This window comes from Trichinella spiralis (genome assembly GCF_000181795.1).
Source record: "Trichinella spiralis strain ISS 195 chromosome Unknown Scfld6, whole genome shotgun sequence".
NCBI classification, from domain to species: Eukaryota; Metazoa; Nematoda; class Enoplea; order Trichinellida; family Trichinellidae; genus Trichinella; species Trichinella spiralis.
In genome coordinates, this window is record NW_003526945.1 from 1 (window position 1) to 17,544 (window position 17,544).

The 17,544-nt window shown below is 33.7% G+C and overlaps 6 protein-coding genes across 6 annotated transcripts; 2 read left to right on the forward strand and 4 right to left on the reverse strand.

Moving 5' to 3' along the window:
* Positions 1 to 215: 215 nt before the first annotated feature.
* Positions 216 to 354, reverse strand: Tsp_10002 (death-associated protein 1; the record flags this gene model as incomplete). Its single annotated transcript, XM_003373108.1, has 1 exon — positions 216 to 354. A coding segment is annotated over exon 1 (139 nt), but the record flags the coding sequence as incomplete, so codon positions are not given.
* A 1,784-nt stretch (positions 355 to 2,138) lies between these two features.
* Tsp_10003 (death-associated protein 1) lies at positions 2,139 to 2,417 on the reverse strand. The gene is made up of 2 exons (XM_003373109.1): positions 2,369 to 2,417; positions 2,139 to 2,296 (listed from the first exon to the last, which is right to left on the reverse strand). Exons 1-2 carry the CDS (start codon positions 2,415 to 2,417, stop codon positions 2,139 to 2,141), a joined length of 207 nt encoding a protein of 68 aa, XP_003373157.1.
* Positions 2,418 to 6,177: 3,760 nt separating this feature from the next.
* Tsp_10004 (conserved hypothetical protein) lies at positions 6,178 to 8,906 on the reverse strand. The gene is made up of 5 exons (XM_003373110.1): positions 8,808 to 8,906; positions 7,928 to 8,010; positions 7,787 to 7,865; positions 7,419 to 7,583; positions 6,178 to 6,309 (listed from the first exon to the last, which is right to left on the reverse strand). Exons 1-5 carry the CDS (start codon positions 8,904 to 8,906, stop codon positions 6,178 to 6,180), a joined length of 558 nt encoding a protein of 185 aa, XP_003373158.1.
* A 2,048-nt stretch (positions 8,907 to 10,954) lies between these two features.
* On the reverse strand, positions 10,955 to 12,140 carry Tsp_10005 (conserved hypothetical protein). The gene is made up of 4 exons (XM_003373111.1): positions 12,030 to 12,140; positions 11,719 to 11,823; positions 11,161 to 11,262; positions 10,955 to 11,071 (listed from the first exon to the last, which is right to left on the reverse strand). The coding sequence occupies exons 1-4, from the start codon at positions 12,138 to 12,140 to the stop codon at positions 10,955 to 10,957; spliced, it is 435 nt and encodes a 144-aa protein (XP_003373159.1).
* A 548-nt stretch (positions 12,141 to 12,688) lies between these two features.
* On the forward strand, positions 12,689 to 13,438 carry Tsp_10006 (hypothetical protein). The gene is made up of 4 exons (XM_003373112.1): positions 12,689 to 12,808; positions 12,887 to 13,073; positions 13,105 to 13,123; positions 13,240 to 13,438. Exons 1-4 carry the CDS (start codon positions 12,689 to 12,691, stop codon positions 13,436 to 13,438), a joined length of 525 nt encoding a protein of 174 aa, XP_003373160.1.
* Positions 13,439 to 15,904: 2,466 nt separating this feature from the next.
* Positions 15,905 to 17,544, forward strand: Tsp_10007 (putative leucine Rich repeat-containing domain protein). The gene is made up of 3 exons (XM_003373113.1): positions 15,905 to 15,960; positions 15,996 to 17,139; positions 17,167 to 17,544. The coding sequence occupies exons 1-3, from the start codon at positions 15,905 to 15,907 to the stop codon at positions 17,542 to 17,544; spliced, it is 1,578 nt and encodes a 525-aa protein (XP_003373161.1).

The window sequence follows — 17,544 nt, forward strand, 5'->3', positions numbered from 1 at the left end:
TACCTAAGCGCACGGATATACTCGGGGGGTAGCACGTAAAGCACACCACACCACCAGCGGGCTACCTAAGCGCACGGATATAGTCGGGGGGTAGCACTAAGCGCACACCACACCACCAGCGGGCTACCTAAGCGCACGGATATAGTCGGGGGGTAGCACTAAGCGCGGTGAAGATGACGGGTAATTTTTATCTAAGGGAAGGAAAACATACTTACCACATTCGAATATCTTTTGGTATAATGTAATTCCTCTGAAATGCAGTTGTGTTATTTGATCGTTTTGCGAGTCCATTGCTTCATTATGATTTCTATTCTTCTTCGAATACGGACATTTGAATTCTTTGTTTCTTTTCATTTCATATACTGATGTGCTGCAACTTTGCATTTTCAGTGATTTTCTATTTCTTTGTGGAATTTGAATATTCATTTTTAAAAGAAGTCATGAAAAAACTTACTTTTATGAAAAATGCATTTTCATGTCTTTTTTCATTTTTTTTAGTCGTTGCGCTTCTTTTTTTCGATTTTTTCAACAATCATTACCTTATGCTTGGAATCTGAAAAATGGATTCAAGTTTTTATTTAATATGTGTGATAATTCTTACTATAATCTGCATTTTTTCAAACTTAGTAATGTCTGTGTGGTTTAGGATCATTTGATACAGGAATGTAACCACGTTCGAGCATAAATTCATTGCATAAAATTTATTCCACCAGTGCACGCTCTATTGGCATTTTTGAAATTGAAATATTAAGGCCACAGTATACCTTATTTTAGCGTGACTTTTTTAAATGTTTCAAAGTTGCAAAATTTGTGATTCGCAGGTTACATGCTATGCTTTTTGTTTTTTGAAACTATCAGTGTGCGTTTTTCGCTTTTTTGTGTATGTAATTTAGTATTCTTTTCATTAATTTTTAAGTTTTTGTCATCTTTTGTGAAACTTAATGTTAATTAGACTCAGATCAATTACAGCCATTGCATTTCCTAATCTATTGCTGTTATTTTTAAATAGGCGCATGAATTCAGCTTTTATTCCTCAGTTACTTCACGAGTTGGTAGACTTATTATATTATCTGCCCATTGTGCCTTCTTTGTTGTCTATTTCTGATGTATATACGCGAAAAATTGATTGTTTGTGGGCAGGGATAGTTTGGTTTCTCATCGTCACCTCAGAATCTACACTATGCAATTTTCGTGAGGATACAAAGACACTAAACCGCGGCATTATGTGACATTTCTGTATTTGATGTTTGATTAACCGTGTGATCTTCGATTGTGGCTCGGGTGTCATTTTAATGATATTTAATTATAAACATTTATCTACCTAAACCCTTTCACTGCATGTGCAAGGGCTGTAAAACTTGATGACACATACATAGGTTCTAATTGAGAAAATATTAGAGCTAGACATGTCTGGCACTACTCCTTTTGGAATTATGGCATGTTCCATTCAGTGAACATTGGGCAGTTCTCAACAAGAATGCTCGACACGTAGAAATATTGCTTTTACTGATCAGAGAACGGAGATTTTGGTACAAACAGCTAGCTACACTTCGATTTATGGTTGATTTTATTTCTGCCGATGGTAAATTTCAAAGCATTGCTTTCCTCGCTCCGCGTGTAGTCGAACGTTGCATTTTTGGCAACGCCCCTGTGGTCCTGTACCAATAATGTGGTTTACACCATCGAAACAAGTGTCAGGCAATTGTGATATACATGCTCATCTTAGTGATGCAGTTCGTTCTGACTGCAGCAAGCTCAGGACTACTTGTCGACAGAGCTCTAAGTGGCTGTGATCTTTCTTCTACGAAGCAGTGATTCCGCCAAGCACCCACTGTCGCAACGTTCACCACATTGATAAACAAAGGCCAAGACCATTTTTTGCTTCTTCTTGTTGGACGATTCGCAGTACCAAGTCTATCAAGAAGGTCAACCTCCCCCATACCAGTGCTTTACGATCTTACAATGTTCAGCATTTGTACTTCTATTCGTTGGCCTTTCACTCATCGTTGCATATTGTGCAACGGCCTGTGCGTCAGGAAGTTGCTGACGATTCTGACGATGGAATTACCATGCCATATAACTATATTGACATTTCTATCACTTCAAAAGTCATAAGCACCTCGCTTTTGTTTCATTGGCTATTTGTCCGGCAACATCACTGCATCAGCACCATTGCTGCGGCATAGTCGGATGGTTCCAATAGCTCTCATTTTCAAACCGGATGACTTTACCAGCGGCTCATAATTGTTGAAAAAGTTGTCAAAATACAACGTATGCCTTGTGGTATTGGAGTTTTCTTGAATAATGTCGACTATATTACTGATAACTCTGGTGCTGAATGGCACTTTCGATGAGTGGATTTCCTTACCTTGTACATCAAATGACATGGGTAGCCACGGTTGCCACACAGCAACCATAATTTGTAACCAAACCTAACCGCACTAATATATAGCTCCTGTCAACTGTTCTATACAACAGAAAAACAATTGCATTCCAGTGTCAGTGTCTGTATGTTTGAGATTTGCATGTGGTATAAATGCAACAGTTGTTATCAGTTGTTCTGTACAACAAAAAAACAATTGCATTCCATTGCCAGAGTTCACAGATTTTGATTTTTGAGTTTGGTTAATTATGTCAAATGGCAGGCTGTGAGAAAACATAGATAGAAAGCAGTTTACACACAAAAACACAGTCTTAGTCACTGTTGTAGACAATATATCATAACCTGCCATTTTATGTCGAGAACAGCCCAATGTTCACTAAATGGAACATCAGTGTTTTGATCGATTATTGATATCTAAACGTAAGAGTACAAACATCTATTATATATGTGCAAATAGAGTAATGTCTCAGCTACAAGAATATGTGCCTTCTAAATAGTTAGGCACGGTGCATGTAAAAAAATTAACAAAAAATTGGAACTTAATTAAAAAGTCAATTTTTTGTGAATTCATTGATTAATAAAAACAGAACAGCATATCTAAAGGTAAATGTGATGCCATATTTATATAAATATCCCAGCCAAGATTTTATTTGCAAAATATAAACCAAAACAATGGAATACTGGTAGAGTTATGTGCTCTCAAAGTTTTGTTCCATTTAGTGAGCATTGGGAAGATAAAGGTTTTAACAGAGGAATCATCACAGAAGAAAACAATGGGAAAACATGAAATTGCAGTATATAGAAAATTAACTCGGGTCGATCTGACCCTGAACAAAAGGAACAATTGAATTTTTTAAAACGCCATCGTAATGAGTAAATTAAAGCAAAGAGTTTCAGATTATTCTTCAAGAGAAAATTGTACAAAGATGGAAAATTTAAATAGCAAAATTATCTATTTAGGGCAAATGAAAATAGTTTAAAAATCAGAAATGGTCAGTTCGATCCAACGCGTAATATAGGGGTTAAGTTTCTGAATGCCAACATTTTTTTCAGAAATTATTCATTAATTTTACGTGAAATACCATTTTGATTAAATAAGTAATGCTGGAAAACGAAAATGTTTAAGTAATAGTGAAATAAGTCGCTCTCGCAATGTTAATGATAAGGCTCGTTTGTTTGCTGAACAATTTTTGCATATTAATGACAATGCAATAACGTGATCTGTTACCAGGCAACGTGATGACGTCATCCATAGATTTCTGCTTTATAGTTTACGCTAAAAACACAGTATCACAGCAGCGAAAATGTTTTTTGTATTCAGACAGAAAAACAATTTACTGAACATATTAATGAGTAGTAACCGCAAAGTACTTGACAACATCAGCGCCTTTTTAATATTACACAGTCTTCAAAAAGAAAATGTGTTAAACAGTAAACATTTTTATGTTCGTAAATTAATAACTTTAGAAAAGTTAGAATATTGGCATTTTAATGTCACGTTTCTCAGGTTAACTCAATTTAATGTTTATGTTTTGGTGTATGAGTGAAAGTGACAAAGCTTCGACCTGGTTTAACAATTACGGCTTTGGTGAATTAATTTATGCGTACTTTAGGAAAATGAGAAAACCGAAATGCGCAAAAATGGAACCTTGCAATTGTAGATTCTGTTTTTCACAAGCCAAAGTTGTCGACAATACATTATATTAAAAATTAATGCATTTTCAGCGTGAATATCAATGCTCAGAAATGGGTCTTTTGCGCTGTGATTTGAAAATCACTAAGTACTTTTCATAACTGACAAGAAAAAAAATTTTGTCGTAATTTGTTGGTCATTTATTTTTGTAATAATTAATTAATGCTGTACTTACCGTGTTACTTTTACTGGCTGTTGGACAAGTTGCCACGAAAGGTAACTTTTGGCTAAGGAGTACAAAATGCTTGTATGAAAGGGCCTGCGAACGGAAAAGAGCAACAACTTGGCGCACTGCCAACTGCTCACTGACTATTACTAGCGTAGCAATTTGTACTGAGTAGTCTCAGTTTATTTGCATAGCGTCAGCGGCAGTCTTATCTTCTAGTACTCTGGCGCAACATTATTCAAATTTTTTTATTGATATTGCTTAGTGGAGAGTTGTTTACATTTCAGCAAATTGAGCATTTGTCCGTAGCATTTCTATATTGACCAACTATTATAATGAATTTTTATCCGTAGATCTGCAAACTGCTTTTTTATTGAGTGATTATGGTCGCTTCACAATAATTACGACGCTGTAAAATATTGTATAATTTTTAATTTTAAATTTAAGAACGTTTTGACAATTCTGTGAAATGTTTTAGACAATTTTTAAACGTTGTCCTTATTAGCTAAATGCTGCAATGTAATTGCATTCATGTTTTAACATCACGCATTCAAGTATGCAACGCCTGCATAATGTAACGTAATTTCTAGGTCCGTGAAAAATATGGTAGTCAACAATTATGATTATCAGCTTCCTGTGATTACGGATCAAATGTATTATGATCTGACCACTGTCAAATTTATTCATAATTAGCATCAGTTTTGCTTGGTATTATTTTAATGATGATCCAATAACATTCAATTGATATAGTCAAATGAAAAACATTGAAAATTACAGGTTTCTCAAAACAATTTTGCCAAATGTTGTTCATCGTAGTGTGCACATGATTAGTGTAGAATATTACTTATGACAATCAGGCTAGTTACAACATTGCACTGCAGATAACAAATACTCACTTGCAGATGTCACGTTGCTGCGCTGCAGCTGAAATTCATTATGTTCACTTGGCGTGGGAGCCATGCGATCTTCATAATACAGCAGTCATTGCTTTTTTTATGATGTGCTGCTATTTGAAATACGTGCCACAACAACTTTTATATATACTGATTACAGTCAACAAGTTAAGCTGCAAGTAACATGCTGCTCAAAAAGAATTTAATTCAAGATTAATTGTGCTTAAATAAACAAGATAACATTTCATAATTTCCAAAGGTACAGCAGTCAAATAGCAAAGATATTGCATATTGCTTGTCAGTTTTAGGTGTTAATAGTAATATAACAATAGCTAGAGGTGCTAATAGTCAGTAGTAACAGTCAACTACATTATTATTCATTTTCAAGTTTCTTCACAAAAATTAAATTTTTTGACAGTTTTAAATTACAAGAGTTTGTTAATTCTGTTAAACGTTGATTAATCAAGATTTGTTCATTTATTACTGATATCCATTTTGTAAAATTTCAAATAACATACGACAATAAATTCATCAACAACAAACCATTTCTAATCACTTTCCGGTTGCTATATTTCGTAAGCTTCATTTTAATTAACCAGTTATATGTCGCCAAAACTCATTTTCCACACATTTTTTCAACCATCGCTCAAGGTTTTTCTTTTGCAATTAATTGATCGCAAATCCCCTATAAAATTTCATTCGAAATGCTTTTTTCTCTAAAAGTTATTATTTTTCTTGGACTATGCATTTATTGTATATTTGTTGAAAAATCAAATAGGGAAAATTCATCAAAAATAGATACAGGCTTGCAGGTCATAATCATTTCAACATGCCTTGAAAACATCTGCTCATTTATTGACAGAACTAAAACTAAGAAGCCTTTGGAAATAACCAATTACGACAGGAAATAAATAATTCGGTGGTGCTTTGCCTCAGTGACAAACTGAAGTAGGTTGATATCGGTTTTCAATATGAAGACCATCAACATAAGCTGACATTCATCCCATAAATACGGCACAGTCTTTATATTTATAGACTAGAATTACAATTCCATATAACTAATCCACAATGCGATTATTGGCAGTGAATTCATGAAGATGAAAGCTGCAAATAGATGCGAAGCCGCAGTCAACTGAAACACTTCAACTAAATACAATGTTACGCTTAATTCCATCTGAAACTGTATTATCTACTTCAACAAAGCTGCACTGTCACTTTTAGAAATTTTTACAATTACTTTCTTTTATGGATGGTTTTCAAGTTTTTATCATTCATTATTCATGACATATTACATTAAAAAACAATTAAAATACATAAGAAAACAAATGAAACCAGTTGATTTTTCATAATGTTACCTTCAAATTCATTTGATAACTAGAAAATTATGATTACTTTATTTAATACAGAAAGTAGAAAATATCTGTGTGTAATATAAATAAATATGATCACACATCTGTGATGCGCTCCTGTTATAAATTTCCTTATAAAACACTTTGAAAACTGCACCATCACTTGTTCATTCAAGAAAGTCCAAAGCCATTGAACTGGAGTAATCAAAAAGCATTACGGTTGCAATGTGACTATTTGACATCACCTACAACACAGATAGAATATTAATTCTATTAAAGTTATATATAATCAATAGCAAAAGTCATTCATGAAGTCTGTCAACCTGATGCATAACTTATAATTAATTTCAATTATATTTATAAAGTTGTTGTTAAGTAGTTAGAAAAAATGATCAATTTTATGATTATAATATATTTTGAAACTTTTCATTTTTATACAGTTCAACGCAGTGGACAATCTAATTTATTAAGCCAAATTATTAAATTATCACAATGAAAAATTATTGCATTTCCATTAGAATGATAAAAGTCTACGAATTTCACTAATTATCACTCAACATAAAATACAGCTGAAAAGTACAAAATATATTTCAAAAAATTTTATCAAACTATTATGCGAATAAAGCCTTCAAAGCTATCGCTTCAACTCGCCGTAGTGCAAAAGCAGCTTTTCTGCATTTATTTTTTATATAAGTGAAGAGCAATAAATAGACATTTTCACATAAATTTATATGCCAATTATCCTATTATTTTCAATTTGTGCCATAAAAAAATACTCAACACTTTCAGTAAAACATTAAACTTCGAGGATTGTTCATACTAATGCTTTTGCAATACTTTAAATTAACCTGTCCCTTTATCACAGTTCTAACAATATGACAAACTTTACGTATGAATTCAGACATGATACGAAATTTCACACTGTATCACTTACCTCAAAAATTATATCCTGATAACCAAAACAGAAGGTTGATCCAAACGGATTGCTATCATTATTTGAACAAGAGCGATTCAGTACAACAGGCTGATGCTGACCAAGTGCAGCTGGCAAGTCACAATTACGAGTAGATCCAAAAAGACTACTTTCCAATTCTTCCCACTAAAAATGTTTCAAAATGTACCACGTTCTTAATTTCAACGATTTTGAATATCGTTTACATCCTCATATAATAATGAGCTAGAAGACAAATTTGTAAATCTGATTGAACTTGCCCTAATAAGTAAGAAACAAGTGATTTTAATTACATACTTCTGTTGAAAGAAACCACATACGAATGAATAAATAAATGTGTAATCACATACCTTTTTAAAAGGAGTGACTTCAACATGCTCAGATGCAGCGTTTCCGTACAGTTTGATATTAAAATTGCATCGGTTATATCTAAAATTAAACATCATTATTAAATAGCATGCATGAACTATAATTCATTAATAAAAGCTTACATTCCAAAATCATAATGCCCTGGATAGTTGGTATGAAGAACAAATTTCTTCACACGATGAGAAGTGGCATCAAACAGTATGTCCTTAAAATAAATAAATTGATAAAATATGCACATGGATATATGTATATATTGCCTGTAACAATTCACAATAATCAATTTAATATTTTAATAAACAGTTTCTCGTCATAATTTTGCTCATTTCAGCATTTTATTCCACACTTATTCGTGGGATAACAATAATGTTAAAAATGTTTTAATATTTAAATTTTACAGTATGAAAGAAAACTCAACGGCGATCTGTTGAAATGTTTACTCTCTTGAAAAATATCTCTTGTGATTTTTATTGTACACTCTTTTGCAGGACATGTTGATTTTATATTATCAGCTAATTGCCAACAGTCACCAGTTGTAACAAATACAAAATTCAGAACAGCTTCACATTTCAATCATGAGGATTGTGAACACAGAAAAATGTTAAATGATGCTGATCCAAATTGCTGCGATTAATAAAAAGTCTTAAACAAAGAATTTCAAACCCATTCTATAACACACTGGCTGAAGAAACAGTAGAGCAACAGAGATGTTGCGTCGAAAAATGTTTTTCAATTAATACAGCTAATATATGTCCTAGCGGCAACAACAACAATATCAATAAACAGCTCAAATTGCTCAGTATTCCATATTTATTATTTACATAATAAACATAATATTCTCGAAAATGAATGTTGGTCACCATGAAAATCTCAGCTTTTAAGAATCATAACCACATACTGCATTTTTAAACAACACAGTGTAATACATATTTCAACAGCAGTTGAAAGACTAGCAAGCTAACTAAGCAGCGCCATGAAATTATCCTACTTCATTAAACATTAAACCACATAAGCAACAAGAACACCTGTCACATCATATCCATTTCTTGATCGTACATTCCCACTGCAGTAAACTGCATATTCATTTTCAACACATGAAGCCATTTTTGATATGAATTAAAAGTCCATAATAAAAATAAATTTGTTGCATGTGCAACTTATAACAAAGAATACAATAAATGAACGCAAACAACAGTAAAAAATTTTTTTATTTAATTAATAGCATTTAACATTACTTTATTTAAACACATTTTCAGGGAAATAATCCATTCCATATTTTAACAATTAAAACAACAGTTTTGTGCAATTTCCAACTTGTTGTGCAGCTACTTTCTTATATTATTTAAAACTAAAAAAATTTTACTGACCTTAAACTACATTGCATTATTTTTATTTTTACATACAGAAAGTAAGACAGTCAGTAATCGATCAAGATATGATAAGTAATATTACAGAATTCACATTTCGTACATCTAAAAAAAGAATTACTACAAAGATAATCAGTAAAAATAGGAAAGAAATGCTCGTGCTAATATTTTCTTGTAACAAACAAAGGCAGCAAATTAGTATTCTGGAAAAATAATGACGTTTATGAAAATTTACAAAAGAACAGTTCGCCGATTTTATTTGGGGCTTAAAAAATGGGAAACACATTTCATGGCAATTTCAAATATAAACTTTTAACATATACTACATCTAATTGGCCATAATTACAAAACTTATGCTACAGACTGAAGCAATAATGAAGGATAATCTAAATCATTTTTTGCATATTTAATTTCAAACATCAAATGTTCACAATTCCATTTTATAAACAATTCAACAGGGAAACTAGCAATATTTAATATCAATTGAAAGATAATTTTCAGAGAAAAAGAAATTTAACACAATTTCAAAAAAATTTAAGCTAGTAATTATTAAAATGCGCCCTGAAGCATATTCAATAACAATAAATAATTATTGCTATGGTGCAATAAACAAGTGAAAATCGATCAATCAATTCAATAATGCACATTGGCAAGCGGATCAAAAACATGAAACATGGAATAAATAAAGCATGGAGCAAAGCGTTCTCTCCTGACAATTGGTATGTACGATGAACACGCAAAATAAAATGGCCCGCCCTAATAAAAATACATAAATAAATAGATTTCTTGAATTTTTAATACCACATCTAGCATTTAAAATAGGTACATAAAATCAAAGAAACATAAAATGTGCCCAACAAAGAATACAGACAATTGACTTCAGACAGAAAACAATTGTCGGAAAGAGAAAAAGTGACGCCGTTACTGTCTCTAGAGATCATTATTTGAGGAATAGTCGCCGCTTTTTCAATAACATTAAAGAATGGTTTCTCGAACAGTCACAGAGTGATTTCAGGCTACACATATGGTCAACGAGTGTCTAGAGGGCTGATGCGAACAAAGAAAGCGAGTACCCACAATCTGAATCATCATGCGTTCATTGTCCAATGACGCAGCAAAATTGTAAAAATTACATCCAGGTTAAGGCCTAATCAACAAAGCATAAAATTTGAAAAATCAAAAATAACATAAGTTAACTGAGGTGGACTTTCGGCTTAGGAATCGCAGAAAGGCAAACGCTAATGGGATAACGACCACCGCTGAGCTCAACATGACTTGCCTATTTTTTTGTTGTAATTAAATCACAATATTATCTACTGCTTATTTATGAATCAACTGTTCACTATATATAAATATATGTATATATATTTATAGACAATAGTGAAAATACTGAAAAGCGATTATAAAATTGAACAAAAGATGAACTTGTTGACAACATAAATTAACATCAAAATGAAAAGTAATAGAACTGTGTCGATCGTTAAAAATGAATCGCCGTAGCGTTGCTTTTCACACCAACTTGACAGCATCGACACTAGTGTAACGCTCATTTCATTGATCGAACTATAAATATTAATAAAGTCGATCTCATATCGAGCGCGTATAAACGGCTAATAATTTGGCAGGATAAATGTTAATAAGCAACTGATAAAATACGCTTCTTGAATTCTGTTCGTTCACATTCACAAGTATTCAAGATGCTGTCGCTAACAATCATTGAACAAAGCATATTATGTCAAGAGGTGACGGTGGCACGCGCACTCATCGCACACAGCGCCATCTTTATCAAATCCGACCAATCAAAAGTGTCAGAAAAAAATTTTTAACTAACCAGCCTAAAAGCATCAAATCGACATCACACGACCAAATGTTCAAATGTTCCACTGCGCTTCCCCGTGTGCCCTTATTTCATAAAAATATAAAAATAATACACTGAAAACAGCAGAACTTCTACTCAATCCAAGCAATTCTAACTACGACGGGTCATAAACTATATGAAGACGAACGATTTGTGCAACCAACTGGACGTTCAAATAACCCTGTCGACTTTCTTCGGCAAACGTAAGTAACTGCACTATATTCACGCTACTTTTCTAAATTAGTCTTTTTGCATAACTTTCCAAAGGATCTCTCAGATTGGATTATTTGAAAACAATAAGTAGAAATACAAAAATATATTTCAACTGCAACAACACTGTTACCCGTCATTAGTGCTCATACAAAATTCAACTTCAACGTAAAGCAACATAATTTTCCAATTTCTGTGTGCTAATTTTGGAAAATTCATACAGTAAAAGGTGTAAAATTTAAACAACATGCATAAGTTAAATAGTCATTTCCACGAGCATATTTTAAAAGAGACTTTCTTCACAGGCGACAGTGTGTACTTTTGCACAGAGTCGTTTGCATTAAGCAAAGAATACTGCATGAATAATACCAGCAAAATAGCTATTTAAAAATAAATGGGTGTCAAGGTACATTAACGCATATACTGGACATATTCAGTACACTTAGACGAATTATAATGCAACTAGCTCGACAGGAAATACTTCTTCCACATAGCAACAAAAGGTATCGTAAGAACGAGCAGTTGCTATAGGCGTGTTATTAAAGATTGCCGACAGCAGGCTGGACCTGTCATACACGAACGTCAGCTGAATAGAAAAAAAACAATTTCAATTTTGTTGTCTAAAACTGTAGAAGCTAAAAACACTGCTGCTTAATTCCTGTTGGGACAGAACAAATTTTAGCTGTGTCCAATTTCTAAATCAAATCACGCGTACATGCCTGGCAATTCTGTTGGCAGAACAATCGTCTGTACCTCGATAACAATGCTTTGTTTACCTTAATTTAAGTAGACCAACAAATAGCCACGATAATAGATTCGTGCTATGCAAAGAAGATTAAATGAAGGACAATTGCCCAACCCATTATAAAACCACATCACGCTACTGAATGCTGCACCAAGCATTTTGCTCATGCATCCAAAATTAACCACACATTATACACACTCGCTTTTATCAAATTCAAAATCTATTCTCAATACCGTTGCAACAATGAAACACAAAATACATCGATGAAACATTTTCGTATTTCACATGTCCACTTCTAACTGGCAACTGAACTATTCATAATAATTCGACAAAATTGAAAATATTATTTTTACTTTTAAAATTGGCTACAAATAACATGCAACATCATATAATAATATAGATTGTCTACGAAGCTATTCCTTTAATTAATTATTTATTTATAATTTATTAAAAATTGATATTCATCAAATTGACCGTTGATGATTTGTGACCAACTAGATGATGATGTTGAAATATAAGAAGAATTTTCCGCAAAAATCCCTTCGTTAGAATTGCACATTCGGACAAATAAACAATAGCGTTATTTCTGCATGAAAATGCGCAAGAAGGGAACAGACAATAAAAAGTTTAAACAAACAGGATCTGATGCATGGTTAGTGATTTAATTGTCCTGCTTAAGAGTTCGTCGAAATTAAGCATAGAATGTATGGAAAATGAAAGTTTAAAGACGGAAAATGGTACATATCGTAAAAGATTGAATATGCAACCAAACAGGCCAAAGGGCCATCATCATTCATGCTGGGACGCCGTGGCAGAACTAGCAAGGGTCATTGTCGGCCTAGTCTGGGGTAATTAGGCGAAAATTGTCAAGGCGGACATTGTCTTCTAATATCGACAAGAATAGGGTACCAATATGACAGTCAACATAGAAGCCGCTTTGGGGAAATACGGATCAGTTGGCAACGGTGGGGCAGTTCCGCCACGGCCAGTTCGCAATTTGCTTTTCAATTGTGACCATTTACCATGTACCGCAGATGGACAATTGCTGCAGAAGATCAAAGCGATGGTTGAAAAAGTCAATGAAGCAAAAGGTTATAAGAAAATAAAAATGACCATCTCCAGTTTCCAGTCTAGAAATCAAGTGAGCATGGAAAAGCGTTCCTTTTCCAAAACCAACGATCCAATTTCAGTATGAATAAATTTATCTGAAACAAAACTTGCCCCGGATAATAATAAAAACGAATTATCAATTCTGAGCATCAGCTCGTGTTGTGAATGTCAGCAGGCAACCACCGTCGAACTGTACCACCGGCCTTGTAAACGACGCAATACAAACAGACCAAAGCTAAGTACCACTCGATTAGCCATCAGTCAAGGGCAGGTGAACTTTTCGCACGAATCAAACCTATCACCAACAAGAACCATGGTACACGTTTTTCCACCATTTCGTGGCTAATAAAAACTTAATAAGTGCTGTCTGTGCTACGCGGGAAAACTACAGTCCAATGTTTTCCTTCCCCTTTCAAAAATCCATGCCTCAACCTTGTTCTTTTTCGCTTGTTTGTACGGTCAACGAATACAATTTGTATATTCCATTCACTCTGCTCTTTTTAACAATTTCCAACTTCAATAAATACACTTCACACCATCAAGCTCAACCGAGTGCATCACAAACAATGCTCAAAAAATTTTGAAATACATTTCAACAAAATTTTAAACATTTCTTTTCTCCCCCCCCACCCCCCATTAAAGTAGCATTAACAGAATATAACCAATTTTTTTTCAAATTAGCTCCATTAATTCATTATTTAGGATTGCTTTGTTTCCTTGAAACATTACAAGACTTATTCAATCTTAATCTCTGGTCACAATCACTTTGTCAACAATGACAGATTTGGTAATAAAAATTCAATTTTAAAATGTGAAACATTTGCACAGATTTATTTCATTCAAAGTAGAATAAAAATTTTTCATTACCTTTAAACGAAAACTTAACATTTTAACACAACTATAGAAAATATAACCATGCGAGCGAGTTAGAGATAAAAACTGACGTGCAAATGCATAATTAATATTGACTGAGGCTCATTTCATATAATTCAGAAAACAGCAACGTGCACAACAGCAGCGTGAACAACTAGCACTTCAAGAATTGCATTATTCATATTTGATTTTCCAAGCTAAGACAGTTCCTTTATTTTACATGACAAAACAGAAAATAATATCCTGTATCGGCAAATTTCGATGCCTGCTCAGTTTGTTCAAAAGCGCTAATAATCAGAACACTTCGACAAAGAAATAAATAATTAAACACAAAAAAGCATGCTAAGATAGCAATTGCTAATACTGAAGAAAACTAGCTTCTCCATTTTTCATTATTTTTATAGATCAAAATTATCGATATTTAATCCTTACTATATGCATCTACGGCTTTCAGCATCCACTTCGACACATTCATCCCCGCCGGCATTACATTATAATTATACAATCATTTCTATTTTGCAATTACGCAGCAAATACAATTCCTTAATGAAAAGAATCGTACATGATTCATGACGATTATTCAACCAACTATGACCAAAAATGGAAATTCCATCATCATTCCAAGCTGTTTCAGTAAAAATTGAAAATCACTTTCATATTTCTTAATAAATAAGAAATATTTCATTATATTTCATAACACTGACAACTAAAAACAACTTTCTCAATTCACAATCGTTCTCTCAAACATTTACGAAAATTACTGCATTATTGGAAATAGCGAATTTCATTTTGCATCGGGGGCTTTTTCTTATTAGTAATTTTTCATTTTATCATATAAATAAAGCCATGTACAGAAAAGAAAGCATTAAGCGAACAAAATGCACAATTTATCTCATAAAAACTGGAAATTCTTAATTTATTATTATTATTATTATTTGAATTTGAATTTGAAGAGGCGAATTCACTCAACAGCAAAATAAACAGCACCAACTATGAAACGTTCGTTTCAATTTAATAGTTTATTCAACGAGGAAAATGGTGAAATATTACTCTTGAGCTTGTACTTGAAAATAAATGAGAAAATTCTATAACAAAAATTAATTTTCTGTTCAACAAATTATTATACACCAACCACAGTCGAATGAATACAGAGAATACATAAAAACATGTACATATATATATATTGCAATGTTCAAATAAATGTTCATAACTTACTGGTTTCGTAAATAATTTCTTTCACTTCTTTCTTATATTTGTTCAGTTTTAAAATAAAAAAAACTAATTACATTAATGTCAAAATAATAATGACGTTAATGTTGATACTGTGAGTTGAATTCAAATCAAGCCGGTAGATCAATTGAAATGAGCATGGTTGGTTGTGTGAATGACAAGAGAAACGGCAACGACCATGAAATATAAGCTAATTTCTGATTGCGATAAATGCAAATTAGCTGAGGACTAGCAAATTGAAAAGTCAGCATGATAACGGAATAAAGGTTCAGTTCATCATCTCAGGCCATAGAACCGGTCTGAAAAGAGGTGTGGTGCTAGAATCGATAAGAGTATTAAATTGAAACGTCAGCGTTGAGGTAGGTAGCAGCAAAAATAGATAAAGAGACCACCAGCGTTCGTTCGGTCAGCTTTGAAAAGCGCGCACAACTGTGATCCGTTCAGTAAATAAAATCAAAATGAATCTGTTTTCATTGTCAACTGTTCATAAAAGTTATCTCAACTATTTTCAGGAACATATCACAAAGTACGATGCTTCTTGTTCCGCTGCTACTGGTAATATCATCAATTTTGAAGTGCACAATTTCAATTGGGATCGTTTGTCCTGATCAGTGCACATGCAATAAATCGTCAAACATAGAAGATTATGCAAATCATTTACAGAGCAAACAATCCGTTGCAGTGCACTGTTTGTTGGGCGGTTTGAAAGATGAAAGCTTGGCTAAACTTGTACAACGTCTACCTTCAGGCACAACAACGCTCCGGGTAGTTGGCAGTGAGATAAGTCCAAACAATTTCAGCATGTCAGAAGAGTTCACACGTCTCAATCAACTCCAACATCTTCATTTGATAAGATGCGGTTTGTACAGTCTGGGCAAACGAGTGTTGGTGAAAATGAAAAATCTCAATACGCTACATTTAGAAGACAATTCAATAAGTCACATTGGACCAGATACATTCGACGACACAGAGCAACTTCAAAAGCTCGTACTGCGAAACAATAATCTGCCATTAGACGCGCTACCAACAGGAAGCTTTGCTTATTTGAAAAGCCTTCAAATTTTGGATTTGTCATACAATAAAAAGAGAGGACCATTCGCTGCGAATATATTTTCTGGACTAATAAATTTACGTCAACTTTCACTTGACGGTGATCCTCTTCTACAACAAGATTGGCGTGCTTTCGATGATCTTCCAAACATTGAAAAATTGCTTCTGCACAATTGTGAAATCAGTTCAACACCACCAGAATACGCGCTGCGTAAAAACATTCGACTAAAGCATTTAGATTTAAGTGCAAACGCACTGACATCAAGTGATTTGGGCTACCTTATAGGCCGGCTTCCGGCAATTGAAGAACTTAACATTTCAAAAAATCGACGTCTTCTGACAGAATTAACAGCCGGCGCTTTTGCCCACGCCCGATTAAAGAGTCTCAATTTAGCTGGGAATGGACTCGGTCAGTCAACCAACGCATCATCCTATCAGCAACAACACCACTCGACGTTGATGGTTTTGTTAAATGGTTCACGTTTAGAGCATATTAATTTATGCAACAACGGATTTCGACAATTTCAAAGTTCGATGTTGGTAAGCAGTCGGAAAACAATTTCTAAACTTAATCTGTGTGGCAATCAGTTACGATTCGTAGACGATCAAATGACCAAAGAAATGTACAAATTGAATTTGCTCGATCTGTCCGACAACAGAATCGAAACGCTCCCTATTCATCTGCCTAGCCAATTTTCGAATCTTCTACTGCTCAACTTATCCGGCAATGCAATTTCAACGCTACACCCTGAGCACATGCGTACTTTGAAAAAGCTGAAAATTCTCGACATATCCCGATGTAAATTAACGCAACTGCCCGGATATCTGCTCGATTTGACATACTCATTTGATCAAATCTATTTGCACGACAATCCATGGAGCTGTCGATGCGAAGTGGGTCCACTGAAAAAATTTTTGCAGAAAAATAAACATAAACATTCCCTCCGACAGGTACAATGCATCACACCAAAAGACATGCAAGGATTGTCAGTAATTAGCATCGATGAACAACATTCTGATTGCATTCTTGGCCATGCCCAGCAGTCAACCCGGCTGAAAAGCAAATCATCACTTTTTGTCATTATCATCGGCATGACACTGATCGTGCTTTTAGTCAATGTTACCATCGTTATTCTCTGCATTTACAATCGTCCTAACGGCACCTACAGAACTCATGAAGAAAACTACGAACACTGTCGTATTCTGGACTTGCCAGTCAGCCAAACAGTTGCTGTAAAATCACAATCGCCAACATCAAAGCAACTTCTATCTGAGACAATTCAGTTACGCTCTGACTGA

Bases quoted from the DNA above. Each gene is read 5' to 3' on its own strand.
- Tsp_10003 (XM_003373109.1), bottom strand. From the start codon at position 2,417: ATGGTTGCTGTGTGGCAACCGTGGCTACCCATGTCATTTGATGTACAA. The intron at 2,297-2,368 runs GTAAGGAAATCC...ACATTATTCAAG, and splicing joins CATGTCATTTGATGTACAAG to AAAACTCCAATACCACAAGG.
- Tsp_10004 (XM_003373110.1), bottom strand. From the start codon at position 8,906: ATGGCTTCATGTGTTGAAAATGAATATGCAGTTTACTGCAGTGGGAAT. The intron at 7,866-7,927 runs GTAAGCTTTTAT...GTTTAATTTTAG, and splicing joins GGGCATTATGATTTTGGAAT to ATATAACCGATGCAATTTTA. The intron at 6,310-7,418 runs GTAAGTGATACA...ATACAGTTTCAG, and splicing joins ATCAGGATATAATTTTTGAG to ATGGAATTAAGCGTAACATT.
- Tsp_10005 (XM_003373111.1), bottom strand. From the start codon at position 12,140: ATGCTTGGTGCAGCATTCAGTAGCGTGATGTGGTTTTATAATGGGTTG. The intron at 11,263-11,718 runs GTATTTCCTGTC...AGACTAATTTAG, and splicing joins TTTGTTGCTATGTGGAAGAA to AAAAGTAGCGTGAATATAGT. The intron at 11,072-11,160 runs GTTTATGACCCG...TTATGAAATAAG, and splicing joins AAATCGTTCGTCTTCATATA to GGCACACGGGGAAGCGCAGT.
- Tsp_10006 (XM_003373112.1), top strand. From the start codon at position 12,689: ATGGAAAATGAAAGTTTAAAGACGGAAAATGGTACATATCGTAAAAGA. The intron at 12,809-12,886 runs GTCATTGTCGGC...CGACAAGAATAG, and splicing joins CCGTGGCAGAACTAGCAAGG to GGTACCAATATGACAGTCAA.
- Tsp_10007 (XM_003373113.1), top strand. From the start codon at position 15,905: ATGAAAGCTTGGCTAAACTTGTACAACGTCTACCTTCAGGCACAACAA. The intron at 15,961-15,995 runs GTAGTTGGCAGT...AAACAATTTCAG, and splicing joins CAGGCACAACAACGCTCCGG to CATGTCAGAAGAGTTCACAC. The intron at 17,140-17,166 runs GTGGGTCCACTG...AAATTTTTGCAG, and splicing joins CATGGAGCTGTCGATGCGAA to AAAAATAAACATAAACATTC.